Genomic DNA, 13,954 nt, shown 5'->3' on the forward strand with positions numbered 1-13,954 from the left:
GGTGAACAGTATCAATTGGCCAGAGGCACTGTTTCTTAACCCTGCTGTTCTGTTTAAGAAAAGTAACAAATCTTATGTTCCCGGGTCACCCTGACCCGGACCGAAAACTCTTCATTTGCAGTGCTTATGTTTGGTCTTTTTGAAAGCTTTTTTCACTTGGAAAGTAGTCTGAACATTTCTGCACACAATGATATGAAAATTGAAATGAAAAAAGTAAATCTTATTGGTTTATTTTGCGGATATAATGCACGCCCCCCCTGTTTTTGTGAAATTTTTTTCAATTTATGGATAGTTTTGCTTGCAAAATGCATTCTATTTTACTAAAGTTGGTATGGGATTGGTAGCTTGAACATTTCTGAACATAATGATATGAAAATTGAACTGGAAAAATTGATGCATATTGGTTTATTTTGTTGATGAAATGCACGCCCCCCGTTTTTTTTAAATAGTCTTCACTTTATGGATAGTTTTGCTAGCAAAATACATTCTATTTTACTAAAGTTGGTGTGGGATTGGTAGCTTGAACATTTCTGAACATAATGATATGAAAATTGAACTGGAAAAATTGATGCATATTGGTTTATTTTGCACATAAAGTATGCCTCAATTATTTCAATTTATATAAAAATTATGCTGTTAATTTCAAACTTACATACTTTTTTTTAGTAAAATGGATTTGTTTCATAAAATTAGTTCTCTGGCTACAATGTGGTTGATTTTCAAAAGGATATTCCAAATATTTCTAGACAAATATGTATAAACAGTGACAATAATGGCACACAGCAAGGCCGAGGGGGGGTGGCCCTTTTGTGGCAAAAATAAACCAATAAGAACCATTTTGTTCAGTTCATTTATATTTTTCTTATATTCAGAAATGTTCAATTTAGTATATCAAACCTTTTTGGGGAAAATTCCTTAGGGATTTGTAGCCTTAAAAAATAGAAATTGACACAAAATTAAAAAAGGATGGGGGGAGGGGCTTTTTGATCAAAATAAAAATATAAGTCTCAATTTTTCCAGTTCAATTTTCATATCATTATGTTCATAAATGTTCAAACTAGTTTTCCAGTTGAAAAGGTTTTCAAAAAGACCAAATTCAAGTGCCTAAAAAAAATCATTTTGGTCCGGGTCTATATGACCCGAACAGACTAAGTGTGACCTTTTTTTTGCCCAGAAAAAAAAAATTTCCCCCACCCCCACAAATATTTTTTTGATGGTCAGCATTGTTAAATTGAGTAAATGAATGCCTAAGATTTTAAAGAATATTTCGGATTTGGAGCATAAAAAAATAAAAAGTGAAAATGGTTGCAAGCAGCAGAGGGGGGAGGGGAGGCCTTATTTCTGATGTTAAAAAACCAGTAAGAATCATTTTGTTCAGTTCCTTTATATTTTTCTTATATTCAGAAATGTTCAAGCTACCAATCCCACACCAACTTCAGTAAAATAGAATGCATTTTGCAAGCAAAACTATCCATAAATTGAAAATTTTTTCACAAAAACGGGGGGGGCGTGCATTATATCCGCAAAATAAACCAATAAGATTTACTTTTTTCATTTCAATTTTCATATCATTGTGTGCAGAAATGTTCAGACTACTTTCCAAGTGAAAAAAGCTTTCAAAAAGACCAAACATAAGCACTGCAAATGAAGAGTTTTCGGTCCGGGTCAGGGTGACCCAGGAACATAAGATTTGTAACTTTTTTTGCCCAGCAAAAACTAAGCCCCCCACCCCCCCAAAAAAATTCTCATAGAGAGAACCCCTGAAATGATGAACCAGCATGAAATTTCAAGTTTCAGATATGCAGGGAAAATTTTTTACAGGGACTCAAACTTGGCTTCGGGTCGCATACGACCCGAACAGAACAGCAGTTAAAGAGTCAGTTGAAGAGCAGGGGATTGAGATCCTACTTATTTGTTGGCATAGAAGATAGGCATTGAATCCTCAGAAGCTAACTGAATCGTGGTTCTGAACTATAGTCGCAAACACCTGAATTAGGAATCTAGGTATCTAGAAGAAGCTAATCATTACTACATTGAACTATAAATATGGAACTGGGATTGTTGAATATTATCTAGAAAGGAACTGTGGTATCCAAGCCACATGATGGAAGAACAGTTTGCAAAGTGTACCAATTGCACTTCATAATTGGATCCTTTGTATTTTAAATAAAACAGACTCCCACGTGCCTGGGAATTTATGTCTATTTTATGTTAAAAAATTATTTCTGAGAAAACGCTTCTATACTCCCAAATAGCCACAAGAACATCTATGAATATATAATAAATTTATAAAGTCACAAAAATGGAAAAATGTTTTCCTAAAAGGTGTAAAAAGGACAGAACATACGGACATACATTTCTGGTCTCTGTATGCATATATATACTTGCTCAGAAATATTTCAGAGGGCTCTTTCAGAAGGTTCTTTTAAGGTTTTTTTACAGCATGCTTAATTGAGAAAATTTATCACAGTACACACATCTTTCTAATTAGATGGAATAAACTGGATGATTAGAACTGTATGCTGAGAAGTATTAAAAGATTCATGCAATTTCTTTTTGTATAATTAGAAGGGAATTTTCAAAAACTATAAAAAGAGAATGTAATTGTGCAATTGAACACAGAAATTAAATATTAAGATCAAGCTAACAAGGCAAGTAGCATAATAGAATAAATTATATAAGCAGTTAGTGTCAAGGCTTAATTTAAACAGAATGTCTTAATTATGCAATAGAACTGAGTCAATATAACTCTCTAAGGTTTCCTCCATTGTTTTTCCTTTAGAAACAATAAAATCTCCTGCAGATCTACAGCAATGAGCTGGGAGACTGTAAAACTGCCATCCTCCATTAAACTTAATTGTCCATTCTGCTGCAGAAATCTTTTAAGAAAAGAGCTTCCCAGAGGGCTTGAATATAGGGTCATTTAAGAATTGAGTTACTTTTATTCTGGTTGCAAATTGTCTTCAACAGAAGATACACAAGGATATCATGTAAAATACCTCACTGCAGTGATTGACTTCTCAAACGTCAGTTATAGAAATCTAATATGTGCCATTTGATTTAAACAATCACAATGAAAAAAATCCATCTGTGTCAGAATATAATTAAATTCTTATTTAAGATTATTATTTTATCAAAACATAAGGGTTTAACTAAGAGAGAGTGGTATTAGATATTCTTTCCAGTGGATTTTTTTTCAATGCTTCCACTGATTTCATAAGTTCTACATGTTTTGTCCAGTTCACTGACTCAGTAAGGACTTAACATAAACTATTTCTAAACTGCACTAGACTTATATCTTCAACTTGAAGATAGGAAAAAAGCTTCCTTATGCAAGGCTGGATTGCCTGTGTACTTATGATAGCTTTTAGATTATATGGAATGATATTTATTATCAAAACCTCACCTGAAGGAATGAATGATCGCTAATCTCTTTTAAGATCCAAAGCAATTGATGATTTTAATAACCATTACAAGGCCAATGAAAATACTATACTCAAAGATGGTATAAGTTGAATAGGATAAAATGGTAAATTGTGGCAATGTTCCCTGGTTTGTTCTACTAAAGCATTTAATGCTTTAAAATAAGCATATTTTCCTTCAGATATAGCAGAATGTAGATTTACCACTCTATTTTTCTTAATCAGAGTACATAAAACTATAAAGTGATCTATAACGGAATGGCCAAATCTGAATCATGCCCATTTATGATTATTATTAAATTATCTCCTCACAGCTTAAGTGCTATCGTATTTATTTCATGTGTGTTGCTACATTGTTCAATTTATGATACCAAAAAAATCTTGTCTTTCTTTTACTTATGCAAAGTCAATCGGAAGAATTTTAAATTACCTTCTTTTATTAGACGAAGCAATTTTGTTACAGAATGAAATTTGACACAGCAACTGTTGATATCCATGTTCTGCTAAATAATAGGGTCATATGGTGACTTACAGAAAAGTTCTAATTATGGACATGTAAGTGTCATTTTATCTTTGGGGAGGTGTGTGTCTCTTATCCTTGATCAAAATAAATTGAATCAATTAATATCAATAAATATGGATTCCAATTTTCAGATTTAAATAATGATCACAACAACTATAACATTAATGACATCACTATCAACTGTTTTATTTGGCTTACCCAAAACTTTCTTGGAAATTACAAATAATTCTTCTAAACATTTTACCATTTTAGTCACTGTAGAATTTCAGAAGCAAAATATTTTTCAGAGTATGAACTATACTGCCCTCCAAAAGAGGGTGAAAATTGAGGTGTGTTTTCTACACCAAATGTAGCCCTGCCCACCGGCCCTATGTTCCTCAACCAGCACCGGATAATCAGCCCCAGCCACTTCTCCATTCCATCTGTCACTTCCACCTTCTCAGGTCAGAGGAAGGAGCACAGGGCGAGGCCAGCAAGTGATGGGACAGGGAGCCACAGCAGGGGACCTGAAGAGCTGCCTGTGGCTCCGGAGACGTGGGTTGCTAATCCCTGGTCTAGTTTAATGAAAAGAAGGACTAGAGATGAAATTATGGTAGTGTTCCAAAATCTAAGGAGCTGCCATAAAGAAGAGGGGGTTGATCTATTCCCCAAAACAGCTGAAGGCAGAACAAGAAGCAGAACAAAAAACTAATCAAGAAGAGATCCAACCTGGAAATGAGACATTTCTTGACTGAACAATTAATCACTGTATCAACTTGCCTTTGGAAGTTGTGGATGCTCATCACTGGAGGTTTTTAAGAGGAGTTAGTGTAACTATTTGTCTGAAATGGTATAGGGTCTCTTGCTTGAGCAGAGGGTTGGACTAGAAGACCTCCAAGATCCCTTCAAACTCTGTTATTCTCTTAATTCAAAAAGGGTACAGATAAAGCAATAGTTACCAAATATAGCTGGATCCACACTGTCTTTTCAAGACAGAGCAATGTGTAATCATATTTAACCTCTCCCAAATTGAAGCACTGACTACTCCTGCCTCTAATTTGTGTTGTGAGTGGTCCATGTCCAGCTCAGTTAGTCACAGATGGTACCCTAGGCCAGTGTTCTTGACAGCTGAGTCAGAGAGTGAGAGTGAGGTAGAACTGGAGCCGGAGAAACCTGGGGAACCACTAGAGACTGTAGAAACCCCAATTATGGTAATGTCTGACTCAGAGGATGAATGGGACACTGGGGACCAGGAGCCCCTAATAGATCCCAGGGTAAGAAGTCACAAAGCAGACAGTAATATCTTTATGGGAAAAGTTCTAGAAGGTGAATCTCTATGGAAGAAAGGCTAGACATTGAATATCTCTAGGAAATTGCTGACCACACCCAGACAATATATAAGTGAGGATTTATGAGAAAAGGGGCGTGGAGAATCAATGTTAGTAATGGTGGAGGTCCTAGATCTGGGGTACCAGAAATGCTTTCCTAGCAAACTGCTGTTATCCCTTGAAATTCATTGTGCAGAGATGCACGATGTCTGGGTGTGGTCAACTGTTTCCTAGAAGTGCAACGGTACAGCTGCCTGAGGAAAACATGAAAATTGGTGAGTGTGTGTTTAAAGGACATTAGAACACTTAAGAATGCCTTAATTGGATCTATTAGATAATTTGACTGCCAGCATGGATTAAAGCCTGACCTTGTTTTGTACAAATCATTTTAAAATATAGATGTGTTTGGTTTGAATTTTCTGAGACTGGGTGCTCCTTTATTCTGATCCGACCAAGCCCAAGCAGAACAGTTTGTTATGTCCTATCTTCTGCCAGAAAGAGCATGGACCAAGTATACAAGAGACTATCCTTTCTACCCATGCTAGAAAGGAACCAATCCCTTTCTTCAGAGACCACTGATCAAAAGAAATCTCAGATAACATGGCGAGTTACCAGGATCTCAGCAAATCCAAGTAATGTATTAGCAGAATGCTGAACAAAAGAGTGACATAAGCCAAAATGATGGCCTATTTAGGATTCTACAATCCTAAACAAAGCCACTGGTCAATAGTGTACTTATGCAGTAAGGGAGGAGTAATGATATATCATCATCTTTCATCATCACAGTGTTGTCTCAAGCCTGAGCTTGTATCTGTATTTAGTCAGTCTTCTCCTAATGTTGCGAGCTTCAATTCTGTCATCTTTAAATACCTTAAGAAAACCAATGAGCAGACTAGGATTGACACAATAAGATACTGTATGCCAATCGACAAAATGTATGTAAGTATAATGTCATTCCTTTCCCTATTTTGGGGTTACTGTGGAACGAAAAACCCAGAAGGCAGATCTGCAAGAGGATGATACCATTGCCCTCGCCTAGCCAGATTTCAATAATACATTCCAGCTGTCTGCTATCTATGACCAAGTCATGAAGAAACTTAGCAATTACAAATGGATCTGGCATTTATTCCAACCAATGTGCATCCAAGGCCACCAGTGATCTGAATAACAAGATCTGGAAATGGAGCATGCTTTCTAGATTTACTCAAGATTTCTTAGAATACAATTATATAACTAATGGTATCAAATACTTTTGAGAAGCTCAGAACAAAGGAAATGGGTTGCATTTCTGTTGTCCAATACTTAATCACCAGAACGCAAAGCAGAAATGACTATGGTTCAGATTTTAAACAATTAAAAAAAAAAATAGTATTACACCATAAAGAGCTCATTGACAATACAGTATATTCTTAAGAGTTGAAAAACGTTGTTGAGAATGATTGTCCCAAAGATGCTTTTTTAAATAGGCAACTGGACTTTCTGGTTTTTCTTTGAAGATGTTTCACTTCTCATCCAAGAAGCTTCTTCAAATTTGACAGGATGATTGGAGAATGGAAGGAATGTAAATCGTACAGATCTGTATACATTGGGGAAATGAAGCAACCACTTTATAAGCGCATGGCACAACATCAGGGCTAGATTCAGCAGTCCATCTGCATTTAAAAGACACAGGTCACTCTTCTGAAGACAACAAAGTCCATATTTTAGACAGAGGATTGTTGGTTTGAAAGAGGTGTTAAAGAGGCAATTTATGTCAAAATTGAACAGCCCTCTCTCAACGGGGGGGGGGGGGGGTTACAATATCATCTATTCCAATCTTCAACACAGTCCTTTGAACAGATCCAAGAAGGCTCCATGCCAATTTGCACCACTCAGGTGATCCTGATAACACTGCTACAGGGTGCGTTCCAAATGTAATGCAATTGAATTTCCCGCGCCGCTCCTATTGGTCGGAGTGGGACCGAAGCACTTGGAATAGGTGGCGGGTACGCTAAGCTGTGCCGCAAAACCGGTCTCAGTGCTTTCCAAGCTGTGGAAGTGGCAGGACGTCAGTTATTGTAAACCTCTGCACGCCGACCGTGTCACGAAAAGATCAACCGAGCGGAAATTTCAAGTGAACTTTTGCAATGTATAGAAATTGAACCTGATTACTTTTGGAATGCTCCTGTAAACCTTCATGTGACTTTAATGATTGGCTAAAAGAATGTAAATGACCACTGTTTGCAAGGAGTATAAATCCTTCCATTTTCCCACTATCCAGTCAGAGCTCAAAAAGCTTCTTGGATGAGAATTGAAACGTCTTCAAAGAAAAACCAGAAAGTCTAGTTGCTTCTTCAAAAAAGCATCTTTGGGACAACAAAGAACCGGGGTGGCGCAGCAAGTAGAGTGCTGTACTGCAGGCCATTGAAGCTGACTATAGATCTGTAGGTCAGCAATTCAAATCTCATCATTGGCTCAAGGTTGTTTCAGCCTTCCATCCTTCCGAGATGGGTAAAATGAGGACCCGGATTGTGGGGGCAATATGCTGGCTCTGTTAAAAAGTGCCATTGTTAACATGTTGTAAGCCACCCTGAGTCTAAGGAGAAGGGCGGCATAAAAATCAAACAAATAAATAAATAAACATACATACATACATCTATCTTATATACCACCCAACTCCCGAAGAACTCTGGGCGGCTTTCAGTTAAAAAAAAAAAGCAATATTGAAAAACAATTTAAGATACTTAATTAAAAAAACCTAATACAGGTACATACACTCACTTTCACTCATGGTGGATCTCAGTGATATTTCATTTAATCAATGGCCTCATTGATACTGTTCCACATAAAGAGCTGATAGATAAATTAGTGAAGATTGGACTTAATCCCTGGATAGTTCAATGGATTTGCAGCTGGCTGAAGCGTAGACATCAGAGAGTTATTGTTAATGGCGAGTATTCTGAGCAGAGTCAGGTTACAAGCGGTGTGCCACAAGGGTCTGTTCTGGGCCCTACTCTTTTTAATATGTTTGTGAGTGACATAGGGGAAAGTTTGGTAGGGAAGGTTTGCCTATTTGCCGATGACTCTAAAGTGTGCAATAGGGTTGATATTCCTGGAGGCGTCTGTAATATGGTAAATGATTTAGCTTTACTAGATAAATGGTCAAAGAAATGGAAACTGCAGTTTAATGTTTCCAAATGTAAAATAATGCACTTGGGGAAAAGGAATCCTCAATCTGAGTATTGCATTGGCAGTTCTGTGTTAGCAAATACTTCAAAGGAAAAGGATTTAGGGGTAGTGATTTCTGACAGTCTCAAAATGGGTGAACAGTGCAGTCAGGCGGTAGGGAAAGCAAGTAGGATGCTTGGCTACATAGCTAGAGGTATAACAAGCAGGAAGAGGGAGATTATAATCCCGCTATATAGAATTCTGGTGAGACCACATTTGGAATACTGTGTTCGGTTCTGGAGACCTCACCTACAAAAAGATATTGACAAAATTGAACGGGTCCAAAGACGGGCTACAAGAATGGTGGAAGGTCTTAAGCATAAAACGTATCAGGAAAGACTTAATGAACTCAATCTGTATAGTCTGGAGGACAGAAGGAAAAGGGGGGACATGATCGAAACATTTAAATATATTAAAGGGTTAAATAAGGTCCAGGAGGGAAGTGTTTTTAATAGGAAAGTGAACACAAGAACAAGGGGACACAATCTGAAGTTAGTTGGGGGAAAGATCAAAAGCAACATGAGAAAATATTATTTTACTGAAAGAGTAGTAGATCCTTGGAACAAACTTCCAGCAGACGTGGTAGATAAATCCACAGTAACTGAATTTAAACATGCCTGGGATAAACATATATCCATCCTAAGATAAAATACAGAAAATAGTATAAGGGCAGACTAGATGGACCATGAGGTCTTTTTCTGCTGTCAGACTTCTATGTTTCTATGTTTCTATGTTTCTATGTTTCTATGTATGCTGGAAGAGCCAGGTCTGTACAGCTTAGGCTGGTAAGGTGGGGAGGATGTGGATCTCCAGTGACAGAGCTGGAGCTGCCACTGAGAAGGACCTTCCCCACAGCCCCGCCAGTTGGCATTGTTTGGCTGACGGGACCAAAGAAGGTCAACTCTGTGGGCTCTTATTGGTTGCTGGGAGCTATGTGGCAGAAGGCAGTCCTGAAGATAGTCTGGCCCTGAGCCATATAAGGTTTTATAGGTGATGACCAACACCTTGAATTGCACTCGGAGATTAATTGGAAGCCAGTGCAGCTCGCAGAGTGTTGATGTATTGTGGGGTGTACATAGCCACACCCGCAATAGCTCACGTGGCTGTGTTCTGGACCAATTGAAGTCTCAGAATGCTTTTCAGTGATAGCCCCATGTAGAGCGCATTGCAGTAGTCGAGCTGACAGGTGATAAAGACATAAGTTACCATGTGAAGAGCCTCTTGGCCAAGATAGTGCTGCAACTGTTGCAATAATTATTATTATAATAATTATTTATTGAATTTATATCCTGCCCTGAGTCATTGGAGAGGGGCAGGATATAAATCCAATTAATAATAATAATAATAATAATAATAATAATAATAATAATAATTGAACATGTGCAAAGGTCCCCCTAGCAACAGCCGAGATATGTTGATCAAGTCTCAGCTGTGGACCTGGATGACTGAAAATCTCCACAGACTTATGATAGAGAATGATTGTTACAGATTATTGATCTTAGAACTGTCACTAACTTATGAACTACTGTATAAGCTTATACATTAAAACATATTTATTTATTTATTTATTTATTTATTTATTTACTTACTTACTTACTTACTTACTTACTTACTTACTTACTTACTTATTTATTTATTGGATTTGTATGCCGCCCCCCTCCGTAGACTCGGGGCGGCTAACAACAATGATAAAAACAACATGTAACAATCCAATCCAATACTAAAATAACTAAAAAAAACCTTTATATATTATAAATTACTTCAATCCTGGTTAATGTGCCTCAAAACTGTCATAATCCATCTAATAGCAGCAATAGTACTGAAAATTCTTCAAACATTATCTTACCATAAATAAGTCTCGGGCACCTATATCAACTGCTAGCAGAAAAGCCTTTTCAAATCTTTGGTGCCTATAGAATGAACAGAAACAAAAAATATTGAAATATATGGTATTAAATACATAGTAGCAGATACAAATATGTAACCACAGCCATGAATTCTAGTCCCACACTGGGGACTAGGGTCAGCAGGGTGGTCTTGGGCAACTCCCTTTCTCTCTTCACCCTAGAAAATAGGTAAGGGCAAACCACTTTTGAAATTTTGCTATGAAAAGTGCAGGGACGTGTCCAGGGAGTCACCAGAAGTTGAGACTGACTTAATAATAATAATAATAATAATAATAATAATAATAATAATAATAATAATAATAATAATAATACTTGGGGTGGCTCACAGCAAAGCTTCCCCCCCCCCATCAAATCAAGATGAGAGTAAGAGACAAGGGAAGGGCGGTACCCTGCACATTTATGTCTGATTCCAAATTCACCTCTTTTACATTGTAAGTGAATGTAAGCAAACTTCAAGGCAAACAAAGAGCCTTAGACCCCCATCACCTCTATCTCTGATCATCTTAACACTAAAAGTTACTACTCTTTATAAAATAAGCAGCACTTCTCTGCACTGAAATGTTTTTGCAAAGTGAAAGAGATACAGTTCTACTTATGATATACAGTAGTCCCTCGCTATACCGGGCTTCACCTACTGCGGCTTCACTTCATCGCGGGTTTCTGAAAAAGTCGATCGGCAGATTTAAACAGTTCCAACATAGTGGTAGTGTTGGAGAGAGGAACTAAGAAGATTCAGAAATATATGAAATTCTTTGTAGATGCTCAGCTAAAGCAGACAGGGACATATAGTAAGAAGAAGTAATTTAGGAAAATTATGTTGGTTCACTTCAATGGCAACAAAAAAAAAGCCTATTTTCAAAGTGTGCAATAGAAGAGTACTGAATTCTACCAAAAAATCTACATGGGCAGATAAGATAAAGTGAATGATAATGTTATTACGGAAGATAGACCCTTGAGATTGGATGACACGCAATAAGCTACAGGTAGTGCTGAACGTATGACCACAAGTGACTCCAAAATTTCTATGACTAAGCAAGACAGTTCTTAAGCTTTATCCCATTTTACAGCCTTTCTTGCCACAGTTGATAAGTGAATACTCCAATTGTTAAGTTAGTATCATGGCTATTAGGTGAATCTGACTTTCACATTGACTTTGCTTCTCAGAAGATTGCAAAAGATAATCACATGATCCTGGAATCCTACAACCATTATAAATACAGGTCAGTTGCCAAGTATCGAAATTTTGATCACATGACCATGGGATGCTGCAATGGTTGTAAGTGTGAAAAAGGGTCATGAGTCACTATTTTCAGTGCTGTTATAACTTTGAACAGTTACTAAATTAAAGGTTATAAGTGATAATGATCAGGAGTGGGTTCCAACTTACTTCGCTGCCGGTTCACTCCCTCCCGGGCTGCATGGGCATGCCATGTGGGTCTGGGTACATCAGCGCATGCACAATAACGAAAAATCCCAAAAAATAAAATAATTTTAAAAAGGAAAAAAAATATGGCGATCGCATGCACAGTGCCAGAACTCAACTTCTACGCATGGTCAGAAGGTAATAAAAATAAAATAAAATTTTTTAAAAGATAGTGGCACCCACAGATTAACACCAACAGAACTGGGTCGGTAACATCGTGACGTCACCAGTGGGTCGCTACTGGTTAAGGCAGGTGAATTGATAATGATGCTAATTATATTTATGCAGAATGCCTAGTTTCTGATATTATCTAAGGAAAGGAAGCTGCAAAGAGTATAGTGGCAATATGGAGCATAAGAAACACAAACATGAAAAAGCTCAACACAGTGAAAGATGAAATTAATTTATTACAGATTGACATCTTAAGGGTCAGCTAATTGGATTTGGACCCTTTTGATCAGAAGATCATGCTAGTTACTTCTCAGAACATTAAAAAAAAAAATAAGCAGGAAAGTCCCAAGCAGCTCCCAAGCAGGCTCATGGGCAGGTAAAACGCTGCTCAGGCATGGCAAGTGCAGCTGCTGCCAGATGAGGCAAGGTTGCACTTGGCATAGTATGAGCATGGTAGAGTCAGGGATGGGTAGTGCTAGTGCAGGAGAGATTGCTGGTCACTACGTCAGCACAGGCAGGCATGTGCTACAGAGTACCAGATCCCTGAAATCTGGTACTCCACAAGCCAGGGTCCTCATGAGAAAATGCCAAGGGAGTGAAAGCATTTTACAGGAGTGACTTGAGACCTTCCCTTCCAACTTCCCCATTGATTTTGCTTGTTGGAAGCTCATAGGAAGTTGCAAGATCATCCTTGTCTAACAATCTGCAATGCTCTCTTAATGAAGCAGTAAACTGGTAGGATTGTCACTAAGTAATGCAATCATGTGACATCATGCTTTATGATTGCATTGCTTAGTGATATTTTCAGATACTACTGTATTTAAAATTTTCTTCCATTCCATTCAATTCCACTCAAGCAAGGTTTTTTTAGGCACACTGTATTTTTTTTATTTTCTAGACAATCGAGTGTGAGGATTTTTCTTTGTAGAGTTAATCTTCTTGGCTTTACCATGTTTTTTGTTTTGCTCATGGCCTATTCCACCCTTGTCCTTTAAGGCAAACAAAATTCTGATAATTCATATAGTACAATCTAAGGATCCCTAAGGTTAATCTCAATCTTGCCAGTTCTTGTCACTTTTCCACCTGCTTTTTCATTACTGGCCAACCTTCTTGAAGGAAAAAAGAAAATTAATGTAACACCAGTAAAATAAAATAAGCACAAGGCTAATAAAGTAATAATGAAACGTTCATGAAGTCCTGATATTCTACTTAAATATAGAACAAAATCATACTAAGAATCAAAAATATTGTTACTAACTAGCAACTACCAACAAACTGTTTTAGTCATGCTAATTTTAGTCATGCTAATTCAGCTTCAACCGCAACAACACAAGAGCACGCAACAGATTCAAACTTAATACGAGCCGCTCCAAACTTGATTGTAAAAATTATGATTTCAACAATAGAGTTATCAAAGCGTGGAACTCATTACCGGACTCAATTGTGTCAACCCCTAACCCCCAACATTTCTCCCTTAGACTTTCCAGGACTGACCTCTCCAGGTTCCTAAGAGGCCAGTAAGGGGCGTACATAAGTGCACTGGTGTGCCTTTCATCCCCTGTCCAATTGTCTTTCTTTTCTTTCACCTATTATATATATTCTCTTCCTTTCATATATCCTCTCCTCTAAGTTCACTTTTACCCTTATATATATTACCACATGTCTATTTTCTTCCTATGTATTTGTATATTGGACAAATGAATAAATAAATAAAATAATAAAGTGTAAGTAAATTCCTTGTGCTGGACTGATAAAAAGGGAAACTACTATGTTTCTTCCCTTGCCTCTCTTTAGTAAGAATGCAGTTTTTAGAAAATCATCTGTGAGAGAAGAGCTATTCCAGTTTTGATTTACAAACATTTCATTTCGTTAGAAATGAAGAAGTCCCAAAACCCACCTCACAAAGAAGTCAAATGGAGGATGATTTATGATTGCAAAAATATTTTTAAATCCCTCCAAAGGAAGACAAGGAGAATAATGAATAATGGAAAAAA

General features: G+C 37.2%; 1 protein-coding gene across 11 annotated transcripts in view; it reads right to left on the reverse strand.

Moving 5' to 3' along the window:
- WDPCP (WD repeat containing planar cell polarity effector) overlaps positions 1–13,954 on the reverse strand; it is a 204,289-nt gene that overhangs the window by 76,345 nt on the left and 113,990 nt on the right. For all 11 annotated transcript variants that reach the window (XM_070732544.1, XM_070732543.1, XM_070732539.1 and 8 more), the window contains one exon: positions 10,306–10,369. In XM_070732544.1, the coding sequence (XP_070588645.1) occupies positions 10,306–10,369 (64 nt within the window). The remainder of the gene's footprint in view (positions 1–10,305; positions 10,370–13,954) is intronic.

The sequence above is a fragment of the Erythrolamprus reginae genome, chromosome 1, assembly GCF_031021105.1.
Source record: "Erythrolamprus reginae isolate rEryReg1 chromosome 1, rEryReg1.hap1, whole genome shotgun sequence".
Taxonomy (NCBI): Eukaryota; Metazoa; Chordata; class Lepidosauria; order Squamata; family Dipsadidae; genus Erythrolamprus; species Erythrolamprus reginae.